At 37.1% G+C, this 21,097-nt stretch overlaps 1 protein-coding gene across 2 annotated transcripts in view; it reads left to right on the top strand.

The window, feature by feature from the left end:
- Positions 1–21,097, top strand: part of LOC100889576 — a 42,434-nt gene that overhangs the window by 5,875 nt on the left and 15,462 nt on the right. For both annotated transcript variants that reach the window (XM_030975075.1, XM_030975074.1), the window contains exons 3-12: positions 857–1,018; positions 2,581–3,088; positions 4,672–5,222; positions 6,416–6,448; positions 8,925–8,969; positions 12,835–13,710; positions 14,216–14,609; positions 14,973–15,341; positions 15,665–15,952; positions 17,070–17,227. In XM_030975075.1, the coding sequence (XP_030830935.1) occupies positions 857–1,018; positions 2,581–3,088; positions 4,672–5,222; positions 6,416–6,448; positions 8,925–8,969; positions 12,835–13,710; positions 14,216–14,609; positions 14,973–15,341; positions 15,665–15,952; positions 17,070–17,227 (3,384 nt within the window). The remainder of the gene's footprint in view (positions 1–856; positions 1,019–2,580; positions 3,089–4,671; positions 5,223–6,415; positions 6,449–8,924; positions 8,970–12,834; positions 13,711–14,215; positions 14,610–14,972; positions 15,342–15,664; positions 15,953–17,069; positions 17,228–21,097) is intronic.

The raw sequence follows: 21,097 nt of genomic DNA, 5'->3' as shown, positions 1-21,097 counted from the left end.
AATACTAAACCCTCCTTCCCCTTTGAGCAACAACAAAAAATACCCCTTTTTGTTTATGTTGGCATGGGGAGGGGGGGGGGGGGAGGCTACAAACTCGACCTCTAGTTTAGCTCCTAGCTTTTATGTATGTGTACTTTATATAATAAACATACTCGAGCTCAGTGGCGGATCAAGGGGGAGGCCACTGCCCCCCCCCCCCCCTTATGAGCATTAAAGACAAATTACGCTTTTTTTTTTGTTGGCAGGGGGCCTGTCTTTTTTTAAAGGTCATTTTTTTGCCTATTCTTTTGGCCCTTGGGCCCCCTCTGCTGGGGTTTAGGACGAACGGGTAAATTTTAGTTTTCATTTCTCCCAGGAAAAAATTAAATGGTCCCTATACTCAGGCAAGTAGCCACGGGGGGGGGGGGGGGGCATGTGCCCCCCTTAAATTTTCAAGATCGGTTGAAATTTTTTAGTCCCCTTTTTTTTACCTCGATCGATTACATGTATGTGCCTCCCTAAACATCGAACTCTGGCTACGTGCCTGCCTATACTAGGTTGAACTTAGGGATCAACAGAATAAAGAATATATACATATGTATATTTCAGATTAATCAAATGTGTTTCTACCTTTTTTGTAGGTTAATATGTTTCTTTATCAATTTATAATACAGATATTAATTACCAGTACTTTAAAAATGTACATCCAGTTGTAATGAAATGAATTGTAAAGTGACATGCCTAGGTATATAAACATTGCTTTTATGAAATAAGAAGCTGGGTCAGTAATGAATAGTAAGCAAGAGTAACACACGATAAGGCCAAACAGAAGACATGAAGAGCATGATGTCCTTAAATCATTTTTCTCATTTTACAGGCATGCAGAGAAACGACCCAAATGGTTGCGCTAAGAGATGCTATTGGCCTGCTATTCAGATATGGTGTGAACCTTTTGAAACCAGATGTATCTACAAGTACAGCCTGGAGAGTCATCAGTTTTGACAATTCAATGTACAGCTCTAAAGTTAGCATACTGAAGGTGAGTTTATAAGACTAATTGCGTACATGTGATGTGCCGACACATGCACACTGCATGTCCGATATACAAAGCAATGCTCTATCCACCTCTATTACATTGTCATAACGGTGTTCTTTTGTCCACTCCGTGATTCAGTCAACCGTACGATAGCGTTGCTTTGTTGCACAGCGCCAGCTCCAGGTCAAGTTAAGTACATTGAACAAGCCACGAGGATGCTCATATTCTTGAAATATTAATTTTTCAACAGAATTTTACGAGTTCACTTTTCATGAACACAATCCTTTTTTGTTTAGGTCTAATGTGTCTAAAATGTGATATAAGGGTAGAACACTGCATACACTTATGCATGCAGTAGGATTTATGCCTCTGCCAACTATGGACAAACTATACCAACAAGTGCAAAAATGTGCTTATGATTTATGTTGGTATCAGTCTTGCAAGGATGCCATACAAGGATTTTCCTTGTTTACTTCATTTTCATAGGCAAAATAAAAGGAAACAATCATTAAAAAAAAAATTGTTCTCCTTTTTGTAAAGTATATATGTAAATAAGAAAATAATAGTAAAATAATATTAAGTATAGCTTCTTTTTTTAGCCTAGAATTTTAATTCATGTTATTCTCTAATCTCTATTCAATTCATTTTTTCTTTGAAAAAGGCACATGATTTGTTGGATAAAGATAAGTTTTTCAGTGAACCTACATGTAGCTTACAAATGTTTGATATTATTATTTACATTAGGGTAAATAAGGGAGAGAAAACCTGAATGATTTTAAGAGAACATATAGAAATAATCACATTACCTCATTAAATTATGTGAATGATTGGTGGTGATTTTGTATATATTTTAAGGATACTAGAGTTATAAAAACCTTAAAAATAAATTGAGAAAAATAAGCTAGGTTTAGAACAAAGGTACTGGAAAAATCATTTTCAAAATCCAGAGATATGTGTAATGTCTTTTTTTCCATTAGTTACTTGTATGGTACATTCTATATATTTTTTTTTTGCATAGCGATTCAGTGATTGAGATTAATAATTATTATTATATAATGATTATGATATCACATCTTTTACTTTTCACATCCCTTTGCTGCCATCTGGAGAGAAAATATCCTCTACCCTTTTGTAAATATTGTTGTTATTACCGTGGAAGATAAGATAGTAAAAGAGATACAAGATACACATTGTATATGATTGTACCTATTATCTGATGATATTATCTTGTGTGCATTATATTTTAATTAGGATTAGGTGCCATTTCAATTTATGCCTGAATGATAGAAAAGAGGCAAGAAATATTACAAGAAAAGCTACAAGAATTTTAAGAATACCAATCTTATTACAACGGTGAAGATACAAGAATAGATTTCAGAATACTGCCCCAGATGTGCAAATCATCTCTACTGTCATGGGAACCTTATTTCAACTCGGCAGTATATATATAGTGATGCCTGATAATACAATTGTTTATTTCTGTTTTTTAATGTTTATTATGTTTAATGTGTTTATTTTTCATCATGCAGTTCTTTTTTACTCCTTTTTATTGCATACATCTGCAGGGTCACAAACAAATACTCTATCTGTACGGTTATGCCAAAGAATTGAGTTACGGATTGAGCTTCCCAGATGCCTTACGTACTCCAAACACTGATACTGTGGCCAAGGTCGCTGCAGACTTGGCTATTGCTTACTATGAATTTGACATGTACATCTCTCGCTCACATCCACACCCTAAGAGGATTGTGACAATGATTCAGAGTGCAACGAATAGGACACAAACTTTTAAGAACCCAGATAAACATACTGTCCATGCCTCTCCAAGTTATAGAAGTCACAGCTCAGAAAGTTCACTTTCAGAGGAGAAGGAGAAGGAGTCCATGTTACATAATGTTAGAAATGAAGATAATCCCCTTCTTAAAAGTAGTTATCAGATACACGAGCCAGAGGGGTTCCCAAAGGTTTTTACTGCACATATGGGACAGGAGAAGCAGTCGAATATTGAACAGAAACAGGCTGGACAAATCAACATGCAGTCATCATCACAATTACCGCCATTATATAACCAAGGTAACATATATGTCTTAAAATGGTTCATCACATGTATGCATGTGAAATAGTATAGTAATTTATGTGGGGTTTTCATCCGAGATTTAAAATCAAAAGATTCATGTATTTGTTATTTCAGTTTTTTATAAACTCCAAAGGAGCTATTAAAAAGTTTGTTCTTTGTTAGTGCCTTCAAACCAAGAGGGAATAGGTAAAATGTTCAGTACACAGAGTTCTTATTGTTGATCTATAGGATATACAAAGATACAAACCAATGTACATGTATGTATATTACTAATTACTAATAATACTAACAACAAGTTATGATAATATGATAATGTTAATGATGATGATGATAAGGATGATGATGATAAGGATGATAATGATGATAATACTAATAATAATAACCTGTATTGCTACTTCTACTGCTACTAATAATGACACTACTAATACTACTAATTTTACTACTACTACTACTACTACAAGTATTATTATTAGTAGTAGTAGTAGTAGTTACTACTACTACTAATTATAATAATACTTATACTACTACTTATAGGGATCAATGGGACGTCGCTCACATGGTTTAAAAACTACCTTACAAATCAGAGAATATTAACTTGTACATGTATAGGCAACTGTATTTCTGAATAATTACCTATTAAGCTAGGGGTACCCCAAGGATCTATTTTTGGTCCATGGTTATTCATAAACTTCATTTACAATTTACCCTCAGTATTTACCCTCAGCGGATTAGGGCACCACGTGCAGTGACTTGTCTCGCAAGCTTTCAAAGTGTTGTCTGTAGTTGAGTGCTCTTTCAAATTCCATTCTGTGGTATGTTGGGTACATGTCGAATCTTAGGCCATAAGCATTGATGGTGACATTTAATTCTCGCTTAGCCTCCCTGTTGTATAAGTGAAAAGCAGCAGAGACAGTCTTGCCCACGCTGAGCTTCAGCCTCCAGTGCCGTAGGTAAGTAGCCAGGGTGACCATGTCTTGACTTATTTCGATCTCAAATGCGTCCCATGTTTTGTCCGTCATTAGTTTGGCCAGATCATCTGCATATATATCCATACTTCTTTGAGATGGTATCTGGCAGGTCATGGATATAGATGTTGAAGAATAGAGGTGCTAAGACGGAACCCTGGGGAACACCATTTCTCAGATGTTGTCCGTCTCTGGTCTTTAGGACTAACCTACGGTTAGAGATGAGCTGGAGGATAACCGAGACCATGTGCCTGTCAGGGAGCAGCTTCAGGAGCTTGTAGATTGCAAAATCTTTGGAGTCTTTCCACGCTTCATACAGGATGACAGGAATTAACAAAGCCAGTTTGTTGCCGCAGTTCCGGCATGACGGAGGAATTCTGGGTGGATACTATCTGGCCCAGGAGCCTTGCCAGGCTTAAGGAGTTCAAAGCTGCTACCATTATGTATGATGTACATATATTGATCATTAGACAGATACATATTTCTCTACTTTTATTAAGGAAACTATTGTTTTCACATGAATAAATAAAAAACATTCTCAAATTCTTCATAGATTTCTTTGTTGATAAACATGTTCATTTAACCATTTTCTTGATGTTGGTTTGATCTTAAAGTGCAAGTCAAGTTGACAAAATGCGGGATCTGCAAGCAGAACACAGCAAATGTGAGATGCAACATGTGCTCCCAGCCCCGCTGTAAACGCTGTGATGAGCTCTGGCACAAGCATCCTCAGCGGCAAGGCCACACACGTCACCACATCGAGGAACTTGAGGCTCCAAGAGCGCTGCAGCTTGATGCAAACATCAGTCAAAGGCATCCTGGTGCACTTGCGTTTCCACCAGTCATAGATAAGGCAACCATCAGGGAGACTCGTCTGCCAGGAGGTAATTCTGCAAGGATGGATGAATTGTCTACCATTCCGGAGGCATCTTCGTCCAAGGAAATGACTGTTTTAGCTGGAACCAATGGTCCACCAGACTCGCCTCCACTCCAGCAGGGCCTTGAGCTCATGGCGGAAACCCCTTCTGTGAATTGTGACTTCTGCAGTACAAAGCCCGGCAAGAAGTTTTGCGCATCATGTGAGGAGACATACTGTGTAGAATGCGATGATAAGCGGCACAGCAATCAACGAAGAAAGAGCCACAAAAGACAGGATGTGACACAGGCATGTATAATGACCCTGTCCCATTTACAAACAAACAAGATGTTCACTCACTCGCACCTATAAGTGCAGGAAAAGATGAATTCAACTTGATCAATCAAAAGTTGTCCTTTAAAGGAGACTTTATTAAATGAAAAGTATAAATGATTACATAGAGGTGTCGTGGACGAGTGGATACGTCGCCGGACTGTCGATCACAAGGTCCGCGATTCGAATCCCACCGCGTCACTAATGTCCTTTGGCAAGACATTGATCTACATTTGCCACACTCCACCCAGGTGAAGTAAATGGGGACCGGTAGGAAGAAATTCCTTGAATACTGTGAGCACCGAAATAGGTAGCCCAGCTGAGCCGGGGTAATATTGGAGCGCTTTGAGCACCTTGCAAGGTGGATATGTGCGCTATATAAATATCCAATATTATTATTCTTATTATTATTATAAATGATCACCAAGGCAATTTAATTATTTATTAATTCCATTGTTTTTCACTAGAGTGAATTTGCAGGATTTCATTTGTGCATCGTTCTAAAGTTTCCAGGATATTGAACATGAGTGATTTATAGAAGAAATTAGTAGTACCTTTATAATTATGATCATCTGGCATTCAACCAGAAATAACTATAGATCATGAGGTGACACGTTTCATCGTGGGATTAATTGAATATATAAGAACACTTCTTGATCAATTACTATGCCATTGTTCATTACTGTGTGTCAGGAGTTTGATCAATTGCACAGAGCTTGATATTTCCCTGTGAAAAGAAAACAGAAGTAAAACTCCTTTCATATTTAGCCTACATAGATTCGGTTTCTATTGATGTATTATAGCCAAGCAAAATATACACACAAGTATTTCCTTGAGAAATGTATGCATGAAACTATAAGGGGAAAACCTGTGTAAGTAATATATACTGTATGAAAAGCAAATATAAACATAACGTCGTTGTAGAGTGTATCCGGTACTAGAAGTTCCTAGTTGATGAAATAAATATTTCAAATTACCGATAGTGGTTGAATTATAAGGAAATAAACAATAAAACTTCCTTTAAAAAGGTAAAGATGCATGTTTTTTAATAAGTAATATGTGGACTTATATTACTTGCTCTCACATCTCATACTAGGATATGGTTTTTTCCAAAAATATGTATATTGATTTTCTATTTTGTATAACCGTGTTTCTTTGGGTTTATACAGACTCCTCAACCAGGAAGTTCAAGCGACATTCAGGTAAGAATGATTGATTAGGCATGTTTTGCTCTTTAGATACTTGTGTTTATGTAGTGTTAGAACCCATGTAAGATGTAGCCATCTGTTTATCTCTTCATTTTGCTGTTTTGAAATTTGTTGTTGTTTTGTATTCTGTTAACCTCTGCAGACTGACGTGTGTCGTATACCTGTAGATGAAACAGTATTTTCCATTTGATTACGAGAAAAATGTGCTACACATTTCCAAACACATTTCCCCTGTACAGCGTATACATGTACATGTCTATCATAGTATCAACAGTACTCCTGCATCCTATAGTGTAGAATGGGTTCAGATATTTAGGGGGCACCAGCATTATTGGGGAGGGCCACAGGTGTTACTTGGTAGATTGAATATGAATTAAGAGAGGGTGGTGGTCCCTCCCTATTTTTCTGCCATTTTTATGTGTGTCAGTTGGGGGGGGGGGGCATATGCCCCTGTGCCCCTCACTAAAGCTATGCTTCCGCCATTAGCTGTTAAATGTTCTTGAACTCAATTTGAACTGAATGAGTAAAAAAAAAAAATGGTCCATTAAATTCCCTGAAAGCTACACATCCGTTAAAGGCATCATTGCGTGTATGTTGTAAGTCTCAAAATAGGAAATCTGTAGATGAAGCAATCTCTCACTTTTGGAATTATCATGATTATAGGTATTGTGCAACAATGTTCAAGGCTTAAAGGAAGTGGGTCATAAGTTTTTATGTGCAGAAGGCCAGAATTCCCTGGCACCAGACTTGATGGAAATACAAGTTTCGCACACAACAAACCCTGAGTTGTATCAAGAAATGTCCCTCTGGTGAGGGAATAGCAAAGCAAGTTATTGACAACACCATGTTATTGGGTAACACCTGGACAGTGTCAAATTCCCCATGAGAGCCCACTCCTATGTGTCTTTAATATACATTGTATATTCCACCATTGAGGGCAATGGACATTTGATCAATGGAGAAATTACTGAAAGAATACAGTACATGTGCATTGCAATATGAATCGTCTGTAAATTGCACTGAGGTAGATACATGTAGATCTGATACTTACTTTTGTCATTGTTCACATCCAGGAGGGGCGGATCCTTTTTTTAATATTTTGCTCAAAGGAGGGGGGAGGGGGTATGTTGGTTTAAAAAAAAATAAAAATAGATCTCACTACCCCCCCCCCCCCCCGCTAAATCGGCCAGTTGGCCGATATTGGGCCCCCTCCCTTGCCACCACCTGGATCCCCCCTGTTCACAGCTACTTTGATATGTGGCATTAGTCAGATAACAAATGCACAATAATTCCTTTAACGACATGTAGTTTCTTGTCCTATAATCATATGTGAACTTTATCATGATTAGTGCAGAAGTGCAGATAAAAGCTAGGTCGCATGCATTCAACATAACAATTGATCTTATCAGTAAAGTAACCCCGAGGGATAAAATTGTTCTTTGTACCTGGAAGGGGGGGGGCAGCAGCTGGTTATTTGTCATTGTATTCATGAATTTACATTAAATGGTCTATTCAAATTCATTTTATCGATATGAAATCTTATCAGTTGTAATCTCTCATGACCAAGGTTCGAAGGAAAATCATATCTCCAGGGCCAGATTACTGAAAGGAGCCATATGTTATTGCTGAAATCTATACATTATTTTCATTTCAATCTGCTTTTCATGACTTATTTCAATGGTTGCTTTGTATGATTAAAAAATGCCTGAAATAAGAGTGGACCTATAAATGTTGAATATTGGCAACAACTTAATTTGTCATGTCTGGAAGTAGGGATCAAGCAAATCAAATAATGAAAGATTCAGAAGGGTATTGTGATTTGGGAGGATATTGCAAGTCGGGGGTCTTTCCTATACTAAAAATACTTTATGCGTAAGATGAAAAGGATATGTTGATATTAAGCAGATTGCATCAGCCGGAGTTTGGCCAGTTTGGTGTGACTCAGGGGGGGGGGGGGGGGGGGGGGTTGAATCAGAACTTCAGAAGCTGGACAAAACCGTTGAAAATTCTTCTTTAGCTTTAAGTATATGATAATTTGATGGGCCTGCAATCTTATTACTACCCCGGCTTTAGCCAAGCTAACATGATACGGCCTAAAAGAAAGAAAATTGGTTTAAAAATTATTTGTTATCAAGAGAACTGAAGGCTTTCTTTCTCACATGTTTTTTTTTTTCCTTTCATTATATTTAATCATATGAGACATTGAAAAACAACATGACATGAAACAAAACTTATTTTGCTCATCACATGATCACATTACCTCTGAGTGAACCTCATGATAACCTTGGGGCCAAGCATATGACCTTATTTTGCCCAAACCTTGTTGTCGAGACTAAAAAACAATAGAATACAAAGACACAGAACCGGCTGAATTGCCTTGCTATAAAGAGATTTCGCTATATGTATAACAATGTTCTTTAACAAAGGTCCACTGTATTACTCAATTTTCTATTTCTATTTCTATTTTCAGACCATGTTGCCAGACCAAGACCCTTTTCAGCTGCCCAAAAATGTGGTAAGGAATAGATGTTTCTTGTGGATGTATCATTACAGATAAAGGCCAAATACAAAAAAGGGCAAAGATTCTCTATATTAAAGAAGGAGAGCATGGTACTAGTAAGATTAAGGATAATTATAGGAGGTGTTTCAATTTGGAAACTGCCTTTTAAAGATTATAAAGAAATACATATGGCAGCAAATGCAAATGGAAACACACACATGATCCATTAAGATTTCAACCAGGGATATTGCAGCATTTCATAATTGTACCTTTTCTACTAAGTTGTGTAGTCTGACCCTCAATTGTAATGATTGTTTCGTTGAATTCTCAAATTGGGGGGAGGGGTGAGGAGATTTTTTTTTTTAACGGGGATTCTGCAGCATTTCGTAACTGTTATACCTTTCTACTTTTGTAATTGGACCCTTTTTTGTAATAATCATTTTGTTTAATTGTCAAATTGGTCCGGGGGGGGGGGGGGGGGGGGGGGGGGGGGGGGAGAGAGTAAAAAGTATGCAGGTTTTTACTCTGCTGCACATTTTGAATAGCCAGGAATGAGAGCACTTGCCCCCTATCTCTCCAATCTCCGGGATCTGCCACTGAAGCGTTTTGTTCATCCTCAAACAAGGTGCCTCGAGGAACTTCTTTTCTTTGAACAGGAATGAGACTTTGAAATTTCACTCAAGTACTACATATTAAAAAAACTTAATATGAATTATCGACTAATTTTTCACATAATGTAAGCATGAACATGCATTAATCACACATGATAACTGCAGAAAATGAATTGTTAGCATGTGTTTATCTTACCATATTTTGTATTATTTATTTTGTATTTGCTCTTATCAGCTCACCATCTCTTCCACTGAACCAGAAATACAGGTAGAAATCTGAATAATGAAGATTTCTTGTGTGCATATACTCAATACTCATAATAGTTTATAACTGTAAAGTTTTACATGCATGAAACTTTTGTCAGTCTCATGAATCATGGCTTTTCAAGAAAGTTTAGTTTAATTTTGAGAATGTTTCTCGTGCTACGTCATTCCCACCTAGTCTGAGAAACGTACCCCCTCATACAGTGTATGCATAGGGCTTTACTTCATGTATTACTCTTTATTAAAGTGAATGCCTGTCTGGCTTTCTACATGGAACATTCAGTGTATTGTATTGAATTGAATTGAATTGAATCAAATTGAATTTATTGATTCATCTGAAATTCTTTTCCATTGGTTGAACATTAACAAAGATTTTATGTGTATCTTACCACAAGCAGAGTATGTCGCATGCATGCACTTCAATAACACCCATGATAATAATACTCACATTTTGCAAATGTACACCTACATGTATTCTGAGATGCCCCCAAAAGAATTGTGCATGGGGGGGGGGGGGGGGTTCTATGTGAATATGTATCACCACTTCCATTCTAATTATCCCCTCGTCCACGAAGTCGGATGGGATATAGTAAAGCTGCCGTCCGTCCATCCGTCCGTAAAAAATTTGGTTTCCGATCAAAAACTTCAGTAATGTTTGACTGATTTTAAAGGTAAAGACCAGTATTGGAAACCCCCCATTTCAAAAAATGAAATGGAAGCTCTCATTACCAATCATGTGAAAGAATATGTTTTGACTAATACATGATGATAACAAATTTGCCGGGAAACCGCCTACTAATTCATATATTTGGTAAATTTGTTTCTCTCATGGTCTGTGAGAGATATAGGGTAGTCCCATATACATCTTTCTGTGTATAGTGCTTGTAACTTTACGAAGAATGGGCCAAATTTCTTATCATTTTGATGATTCCAGAACCTTGCAGATGCTAGATGCTAGATGATCAACCTTTTCTGATCGATTCCACAATGTTTCTTTCACAATGCAATCGCATGACCATAACTGGTCTTTACCTTTAATGAAATTTGATATGAAGGTTCATGGTATCAAAACACAGCCTAAGTTCGATTTTGGAGTACGTAGGTCAAAGGTCATAGCTCATTAAATATGCAAATCTGGTTTCCATTCGATTACCTAAGTAATGTTTGACGAATTTTAATGAAATTTAATATGAAGGTACATGGTATCAAAATACATGTACAGCCTAAGTTCGATTTCTGAGTATGTAGGTCAAAGGTGAAAGGTCATAGCTCATTAAATATGTAAAAACACCTAATTATATATGTGAAATAGTGGTTAACTTCCTTGCCTACTAATATAATAGAATAGTCCAATGGAGATAACTTGATCTGACATATATAGGCCATTTGTAACCTGCGAGGGGATGCTACGCTTTGTGTTGACTTGTTGTAATTTAATTTCAGCTGTTTTGTTCTTTCTCATCAATTGGCTGATTGTAAAAACAGAGTAATTTAAAAACACTTTACAAACCAATAGAGAATGAACAAAGTAATTAAGGAAATGGCAGCTGGTATTCACTCCCATTCACTTGTGGATGGTTTTTCTATATTGCATGTACATTTTATACTGAAGAGCTTGCACCCACTACGTGGTCTATTTTGTTATACCTACATGCATGAGTTGCATATTTGTTTGTATTAAAGCAAATATTGAAATGGTATATAAAGTCAATATTGCAATTGAACAGTCATGTACTATACTTTAGCCGTTATGTTGACATTGTTTGATTTTATCCCATGGTAATCTAATGCAAAGTATCATGTGATTGAACTATGTAAGCAATATAATGCAATGCATAGTAAAATGAGAAAATTGGAATGGTTATTCATTTGGGTAAAGGCATTTAAGAGACAGAAGTGAGGATCTACCCTAAAAACATACTAATATTAGAAAATTACAACAGCTTGTGATTCCTGGCATTGATGCATGACAGAGGGGAGAGGTGGGAGGATCCGCCCCCCCCCCCCTGCCTCCCCAGTTAGCTTTAGAATAATTTCTTCATGTCTAATAGCTTGCCTTAGATACATTTTGTACTTTGTCATGTTTTATGTAAACTTTGTAATCTAGATACACATATATAGATGTATGTACAGTATGTCATATGATATTTAGAATTAAAAAATGATGTCTTAATTTGTAATCATGGTTTATAAAATTCATTTTCTCATGTCTAGGAGAATATATGGTGTAGAAAATGCTACAAAACGCATTATTAAGAATGATGATTCAGGTCATTGCACTTTATTTATTCAATTCATTTCCATCTTTAAATGAATGTACAAAACATTGAATAAAAACACGCAACTCCACAGAAGACAGCTTCCCAGATAATCAATCTAATTGTCATTTTATGTTCACCCAACACTGGCAGAAATTCTTTTTAGTAGAGATTGCATCTTAGTATGTATCTGTGTTTGCCCTTAAATTATCATATTGAATAGAATTAAAATTAGATTAAATTTTTCGGAAAATAGAGATCGTCATGTTCAGAATTTTAAAGCAAGTTATAGAATTCCCTCCTCATGTGTGATTAGTGTAATTTAAATATGTAGTAGGAAAAATATAAAAAAAGGCTCCCTTTAATTTTATGTTAAAACATATCCTATGCATGTACTTCCACTGTACGTACCCTTGGTTTTTAGTTTGTATAATCAGTGTTAGTATTACATTGTTATAACAATCATCATTGTGGAAGTACTGTATAATCATCTTCACCGATATATATTTGTCAATTATATTACATTTTATCTTATAACATACATGTATTTACACATTATGTATTATTTTGTTCGTATAATTTTATGAGTTTCACACAAGCATGTGAAAAATGGGTTAAAATGTGGTTTGAGGGGAAAATGTAATATGCAACTGAAACAAACTTGTATTTACATTCTGTATGAATTAAAAGTTATTCAACATGTCTTTTTCTAATAAAAATCAATCTCAAAATCATCCTCTCTACTAGGAACTTGATTCATTAATCTCAAACTACTACTCGGTCCCTGGGGAACCTGCTGAACCTGGTGATGCATCATACTTCACCAGTGAGGAAGATCTTGATGTCAGAGCACCTCCGACTGATAGTTATCGTCAACCAATGCTGGGTGCAGGCGTACAAACCAAGCTAGGACACAAATCACCCAACTCTGAGGAATCACCCTATGTAGCTCCACAGGACATCACTGTGGGTGGAACAAGCAAAGAAGCTGATTTCCAGACTGAACTTGGCATCATCACCGCTGAAGACATTGCTACCTTAGAGAAGTTATTTAGTGTACGAGGTCTGAGAGAAAATGAAATGGATCCAATTAAGAGAGCAGAGCTGATGCGAGAAGAACAGAAACTCACAACGATGCATGAAGAATTGGAGAGGAAGTTGATAGTACTTCAAGGTCAGTCATCAGGTACTCAACGGGCTAGTCCACAGAAGGTTCCAACGGGTGCTGCAATTGCTGCAGGAGCTGCAATGACCATACCCCAAGGCAAGGTGATTCCTTCTGTGACTTCAGCAGGAAACATGGCTTCATCCACCAGTCCCCGAGAGATCAGGCAGCAGATCCCTGATCCTGCCAAGGCACCTAAACAGAAATCCAGAGACATTCTCCAGGATGACCAAGAAGGATGGACCTGTCAACACTGCACGTTCCTCAACACCAACATGGAATCAAACGTCTGCTCAATGTGCGACAAGACGTCCTTCCTAAAGGCCAAGATCCAGCCAACAGTGAGATCGAAGAAAACAAAACCTGAACAGTCAAATTCTAAGGTGGAGATCCAACCTCTCACTAAAGTAGAAAGGAGGAAGAAGAATGCAGAGTATTATCAGCAGCTAGAGGCAGAGGTAAGACTTTTGATGACACAATAACTTATGAGCTCACTGTGAAACTTGATTGAACCATCTTAATTTTGGAGATATTGAGTAGTGGCACTCTTTCATATTTTCATGAAGAGGGTGGGGGCCGGGGGGATAACATGCATATGTTTTGTACACCAGAGATCTTTTCTGCTTCTGTAATATTTATTTTCTTTTCATAAACTGTAGGACACAGATGAAGGATATTTCAGCATGAGAGAGATGAAGTTTGTTTCCCTCCTAAAGTGAAAAGCTCAAGTCTGTCCCTGGGTTGCATATAAAACAGACGAAATAAAACAATGTGTACCTCCCTATCTCCTCTTGAGGAAGACTAAATAACCCTTAAAGGTAGCCATTTCCAGTACATGGTACATGTACCCATTGTAGGATAGGTTAATGATAGGCTTCATCTTAACGCTCTTCCATTCTTGTCATTCTTGTGTCCTTCACATTTCCTTATCTTTCTTCATCATTCATTATTTGTGATTTTCAGATGCTGGCTGAGAAACAGCATGCCAAAGAGGAATATTCCAGAAATCCTGGAAGCCTCCAGGCTGACCCTACTGGTCAGGAACCGAAGAAAGCTGTAGTGAAGTCCAGACCACTCTCTGATACTGATCTCTTGGAACTTTCTCAAGCAATTTCGAGTACCGGTAGCTTCACCAAGCTTGGATTTGAACTTGGATTTTCTCATCATGAGCTGAATCGACTAAAAGTGAGGGATCCAACAGGAACCATCGGGGCAAGCACCTATGAAATGCTGAAGATGTGGCAAGGTGATGTCAGAGGACACGAGCAGAGACCAAAGCTGAAGCAGGCCTTGGTGAATGCAGATCTACGTGCTTATGTTGATTTTTTTGATGAAAACAGGTTTACCAAAGGACCAGGTAAGGCCTTATCATTTTAAGGAAACCAAGTAACAACCAATAGTCCATTTTTGTTAATTTGAAGTGGGGTTATTTTACTTGCAAGGATAATCATCAAAGTACAATTATTCAATGAGATATTAATGTGCAGGTACTCATTTTGAAGACAGTATAGGTGCTCTATAAATGTAATTTTGTTTCTGGACACTCATAGTTTGGGATTTACAGAGCCAAGTAACTTTGGTTATTCTGTAAACCTCTTCTCGATATCAACTCACAGGTTGTACTTTTTTATGCCATCATTGTGTCATGGTACCTCACAGTTGCAACATTCTGTGTGTTTCTCTTGAATATCACTAACATCATTTTCTTGTCTGACATTAGATGAACCCAGGGTGTCTTCACCGAGAACAAAGGCAGTACGTGACGGTATGACTCCACCTAGCATTATGTCCACACCCAGTGGTATGACAACATCTGGTGAGGTCTCAGATGAAGACCTTTTGCTACTCTCAAGGGAGATCCCAGTCGACAAGATACATGACCTTGGGTTCGAACTTCGATTCCCATATTCAAAAGTACAACACCTCTTGCACATGCACAGGATGGATGCACAGGATGCCATATTGAACATGCTGCAGGAGTGGAAAAGTCGGACAACACGTGCTGATCAACGCAGAGAGTTGAACAACATACTGAAAGATTCCAGTTTAGGGGGACTGACTTTAACTGAGGCTGTGTCAAAACCAAACAGTGAGTTTGTGATCTAGTTGATATAGTGGGCAGTTCTCTAGTCTACCTATGCAATGACTGAATGTAATGTTCAAGCCTGGTCCTATATCTTGGGTAATGACATTGAAGGTTGGCTCCTTGACATGATTAATCATAATCATACTTAGTGGATACTTGACACAAACTGTAACAAAAGCTAAAACACACACACACAACACACATTGACACAAATGTGCGCACCCTCGATATAATGCAGTTCTGCAGTACTACTGAATGACATTAAAGTGAACTTGAAGCCTCTTCACCATCTAATTTTCCATTCACAATTTCCTTTTGTTTCCCAGTCGAAGCCAGGGAACCCAGAGGCATCACTGATATGGAGTTATACGAGTTGGCAGACTCTCTCAATGCTTCCAACATCACACACCTTGGGTTGTATCTAGGGTTTGGTATGGCAGCGATAACCCGCTACCAGCATGAAGCTGCCCTGGGGTCACCCAGGGAAGGAACCACAAGGTTGCTTATGGACTGGAGAAACCATAAACCTGAGATCGACCAGAGAGAGTTTCTTGCAAATGTTTTGTATCAGATCGGGTGTGAGCGCCTTGGAGAGAAGATCAAGAAGTATTCAGGTGCGTTTGTTGAATATTTTGTTCCCTTGTCTGTTTGAGCTGCTGTTCTGCAGGGCATGGACCATCTGCTCAGAGCCAGAAGGACATTAATTATTCTACAGGTTAAAGCCCTTCTGGCAGTCCACAAAGACATGCTCATGTTTTCCGTCCGTACGTACGTCTGTACGTCCCATTTTCGTTATTGCGATATCTCACTGATTGATGGATTCCTGCCAAACTTGGGCCATGTATGTATCTTGCAGAGCTAATGAATTGATTAGATTTTGGGGTCATGAAGTCAAAGGTCACAGGGCTCATTATGTATGCAAAAACAGCTCGTGATTACATTATCATTAGAACAGATGGACAGATTACCGTCAAACTCAGGACATGTATGTATCTTGCTGAGCCAACGAACTCATTAGATTTGGGGGTCGTGAGGTCAAAGGTCATGGGGCTCATTATGTATGCAAAAACAGCTCGTGATCGCGTTATCTCAAGAACAGATTGATGGATTCCTGCCAAACTTAGGTCATGTATGTATCTTGCAGAGCTAAAGAATTTATTAGATTTTGGGGTCATGAGGTCAAAGGTCACAGGGCTAAAAATGTATGCAAAAACAGCTCGTGATTACATTATCATCAGAACAGATGGACAGATTTCGTCAAACCCAGGACATGTATGTATCTTGCTGAGCCAATGAACTGATTAGATTTGGGGTCATGAGGTCAAAGGTCATGGGTCTTGGGGCTCATTATGTATTCAAAAATAGCTTGTGAATGCAATCTCATTAGAACTGACAGATGGATTACTATCAAACTCAGGAAATGTATGTATATTGCAGAGCCAATTAACTGATTATATTTGAGGAACATGAGGTCAAAGATCAAAGGGTCATACATGTATATGAAAAAAAGCTTGTAGTCAAAATTTTCTGAGAACCTGTTATGGATTACAATCAAACTTGAATTTTTAGAATTGCTTCTGTTTTGGTTTGTAAAATTTCTCTATGACAGAGGCATCATTTTTGACTGCGTGCAGTCGAAGGTCCATCTAGTTTACTTATAGTACTGCCAGGGTTAATGTATGTGGTGGTTGATACCTACGTTAATTCCATCTTTTCCTGTCATTCCTGTAGGCTTTACACGGCATCATGATACCTTTGAGGAGAGTCTGCTGCAGCAGCAGCTGTCCCATGCCACAAGCTTTGGGGACCTCTCGTACTTGAAGGGCGAGGAAAAGACGAAATATGAAGAGATGCGCACGGCATCGTTAAACCTCATCGCCGAGCTAAGGGTATGTACCGTTTCCGTTCTTTGACTTGATATGATTCTTATTACGTGAGAGATGTGATGAATGTAAGAGTCCTTTGTCTGTTGAGAGCCACAAAGGTGTTAACTTGTATCATTCTATATAAAGGTAATGCCCTTTTGCCCTCAGGAGATAACATACAGGACTCAGATTTCATTTTTTAAGTCATTTACTGGCAGTTCATTAATAGCTGTTCATTGGAATTTTAATATTTATTGTGATTTGCATTTGGTTGTCATTTTAGTGCCATGCCAAGAAGAGCATTGACCAAAACCATTTCTTGAACATTCTTTCCTTTTAACTTGCACATGGGTGTAGATTTCGGTCTTATTTCACATAATACAAATTCTGAATGATTGGCATCTACATCTGCTCTTCAATTTTCCATTAATCATGCACGAAAAAAATAATTCTTCACCAAATGTAGCTTTTTTGAAAGGTATGTGGGATCTTATTTAATCAGAAGGTTGTCATTTAATGGGAAAGCAGTTTGGTAAATTTTTGGGGTTTTTGGCACAAAATGTAAACGGATTGTACTTTTCAGGGCTCTGTTTAAGGATATTGTGGTAGAGGGAAGATTGATATTTCTACTGTCTTAATTTTGTTAATATGTGAAATTTGGAAGCTGTATGCATTGTCAAACATGCTTTGATACATTTATGCAAGTTTTTGCACGTCAAATTTTGTGATTTTCAATGTTTATGCTGTTCTTTCTTCAGCACAATCACATCAGGACTGACCAAAACAAATTATTTAAAAATATGCTGCTGATACACGCTTGAAAGTGGCTGCCAAGCTAATAGATGCATTGAATGGCACTGACTAAAAGGTGTAATCATATTATGTGCCTAAGCAAAATGATTATCTTGATTTAATAATTAAAATCAATCAGCCTCCTACAGCCTGTAAAAAAACTTTTTATAATAATTATTTTGTTTAGCCTCTGATGAAAAATTGCCCTGTTACCTAATCATAAGAAATAAGATTTAATGGATATCATTTATTTTCTCAAATAGGCTTTTGTTCTAGCTTGACCTGTGATTACTCAGTGAACGCTCAATTTTCTTGTCAGAAATCAAAATCTCAAATTTAATATACACCAGTTGCAATGGTCATGAAAAAAGATCTTGCATAGCTGGTCATTTATGTTTTCATTTCTGTGATTGGAGTCAATCAAGCAACAACATATTAATATTTTGCCTTTTAAACATTTATAGCAAGAAGACATAAAAGAAAGGGGATAACGGATAATCTGTGTCGATTGCAGGCATACGAGTTTAATAATGCTTTTCTGTCTCTGAGCATATTGTATGCAACCTTTTAGAGAACTTAATCTTTTACAAAAAGCCCCTTCCTTCCTAATCTTGTTCAGCTGTACCTCAGGTTATAGTTTCATAATTTCAAGCAAAATTTGATTTGCAATTCTTTACTTACAAATGTACATGTACATTGTACCGGCTTCCTTTTCTATTCCAATTAACAAATTGAATTTTCAGCATTTCCTATGAATATTTCTATTTGTAGAATAACAGAAATAAAATTTGCAGCGTTTGTACTAATTGGATCTGGTTTTAAACAAAATGCATTGCTACGTTTAGTTTAAACTTTTCCCATGATAGAAAATATTTAAAATGTACCAATGGAATGATATGGATTTTACAATTGAAAAACTAAATATACACATTGCATACTTGTAAATATAATGGAAAGGATTACTCAAGAAAAGCATGACATGTACAGCATGAATATGTTGCACAAATTGTATGACCTGTGTACCTTTTACTTTCTCGTATATATTTCATAAGATGTGAGCTTGGTGAGACAAAACCATTCAAAATGCATGACAAATCAAAATCAATCCCCATTTTTTTATTACATCAGACTTCAATATTACATTTATACCTACAAATATAAACGAAATTCAGTATATTCCACCAGCAATATTCCTATTAACCTTTTCCTTTCCATATGGTTCCATTTTAGTACCAGTATCTTTGTAGAAAAGTCTGTAATCTCTTCATTTTCTGCCATTGTTCTTCATATGCATATTTTAAGTGACAAGTGAAGTGTTTATTTATTTATTTGTTTTAATTTTCATATTGTGATGTACAGTGTTTCTTTTCTGTACCCTTTTCTCCCCTAACTTTTTCATTTATTTAATTTTGCACCTTTCCCAATTATAGAGGTGCAATGTTCAAATACCCGGTAGAGGTATTTGCAGGTAGGCCTATGTTTCATAAATGGCAAGATCAATGTACATGTAAATATATATATCCTGGAGCAAAAAATGGCTGTGTGAGTCTGCAATACTGTTTATGATTTTTGTCTCATATTTTTCTCAATTATTTTGTTTATTTCGCTTTATAAATCTGTTTTCTTGTTCCTAACATCTCCTATTACATCTATTCTAGCCATTCAATTCTTCTTTATCCATCCTCTTTTTTTTATCTGTTCATCCTTTTCTTCTCCCTCCATCCTTTTCGTATCCGTCCAGTATTTATATTTGGCTATTCCATTCATATCTTTCCATCCTTTCCTGTTCATTCTTTCCTGATCTATCCCTCCTTTCTCATCAATCCATCCTTTTATCTGTCCATTCCTTTCTGGTGTGCCTTTCCTTTTCTCATGTTTCCATCAATCTTTTTGTTATCACATCTGTCCTTTTTATATCTGTCCTATCCAACCCATGTCTTCCCCAAGTACGTTATCTCAAATTTAGAGCACATTTCTTTGGTTAAACGGGTCACAGCACTTAGTATAGTACTGCACTTGTTATAAGGTTATAGACAGGGATTTGTTAAATTCATTTTGCTGTCTATACAGCAGTGTAGCAGTATCTCATTAAGATAGCAACCAAGGCATGAGATCTCATACATGTACCGGTGTACCTGATATATGATGAAATATGTTCCAATCATAAATTGAGGTTATGACAATACAAGGCTATGTGGACATAAATACAAATGGAATCCTTTTTATTTTGCCTTTGTACTTAATGGAGGTATGCACACTGTATATATGAGATGGTACACACGTTTAAAGGTTCATGATCTCTGGAAAGGGAGAACTATTTTACGTGTAATTTTTTAGAAAGACTATTGCTTCAACTCTTGAAAAATTAAAATCAGCTGCACATACTGCAAATGACTGAAAAATGAGTCAGAAAATCAAACACAGGGAGGAACTTGAACCCACAGGTAGTCTTATTGATAGTCAGAATGAAATGGTTTGTTTGTGATTCATGAAGTCTATGACATGGATTAGAGATGAAATGGATGTATGGTAGGTACCCAGATAGCAGCTGTTGTGGTTCAGGTTCAAATCCCTCCTGGTTTGAATCATCATTTTCTTACTTAAATTTCATTCACTTGTGCAGATCTTGCAGCTGATATTTACTTGGAGAACCACAGTTTCTCAAGGCTCATTCACATGTACCTGCAGTAAACTGCCTGTCGGTTTTTCTGAAGCAGATTACCTGGGCAATTAATAATACTGAAGATAGCAAATTCTGTTTTGCCTGGGAAGCATCATCAGCTTCAGTGCTGTTCTTCCTGGTGGTCCTCAAGTTATCATTACCCCAGCAATTACTAGGTACCCATTTACACCTCGGTAGGGAGTTACGAATCTGGATAAATGTCTTGCCAATGGATGTTAGTGCCCAGTTGGGATTTGAACCCTCAACCCTTGGATTGAGAGTCAAGCGAATGAACCACTATACCACAATACCTTCATATGTGAATAAGCCTTTTAGAAATGTCTCATATGAACAAACATTATGAAGATTCCTAACACTTATATTTTAATGTTGGTTTGCAGTGACTAATAACAAAATGACATCCATTTTCTCTCCTTTGG

Source organism: Strongylocentrotus purpuratus, unplaced genomic scaffold (assembly GCF_000002235.5).
Source record: "Strongylocentrotus purpuratus isolate Spur 01 unplaced genomic scaffold, Spur_5.0 spur5_scaffold_8, whole genome shotgun sequence".
Lineage (NCBI taxonomy): Eukaryota > Metazoa > Echinodermata > Echinoidea > Camarodonta > Strongylocentrotidae > Strongylocentrotus > Strongylocentrotus purpuratus.
This window is presented reverse-complemented; position numbering and strand designations above follow the sequence as displayed.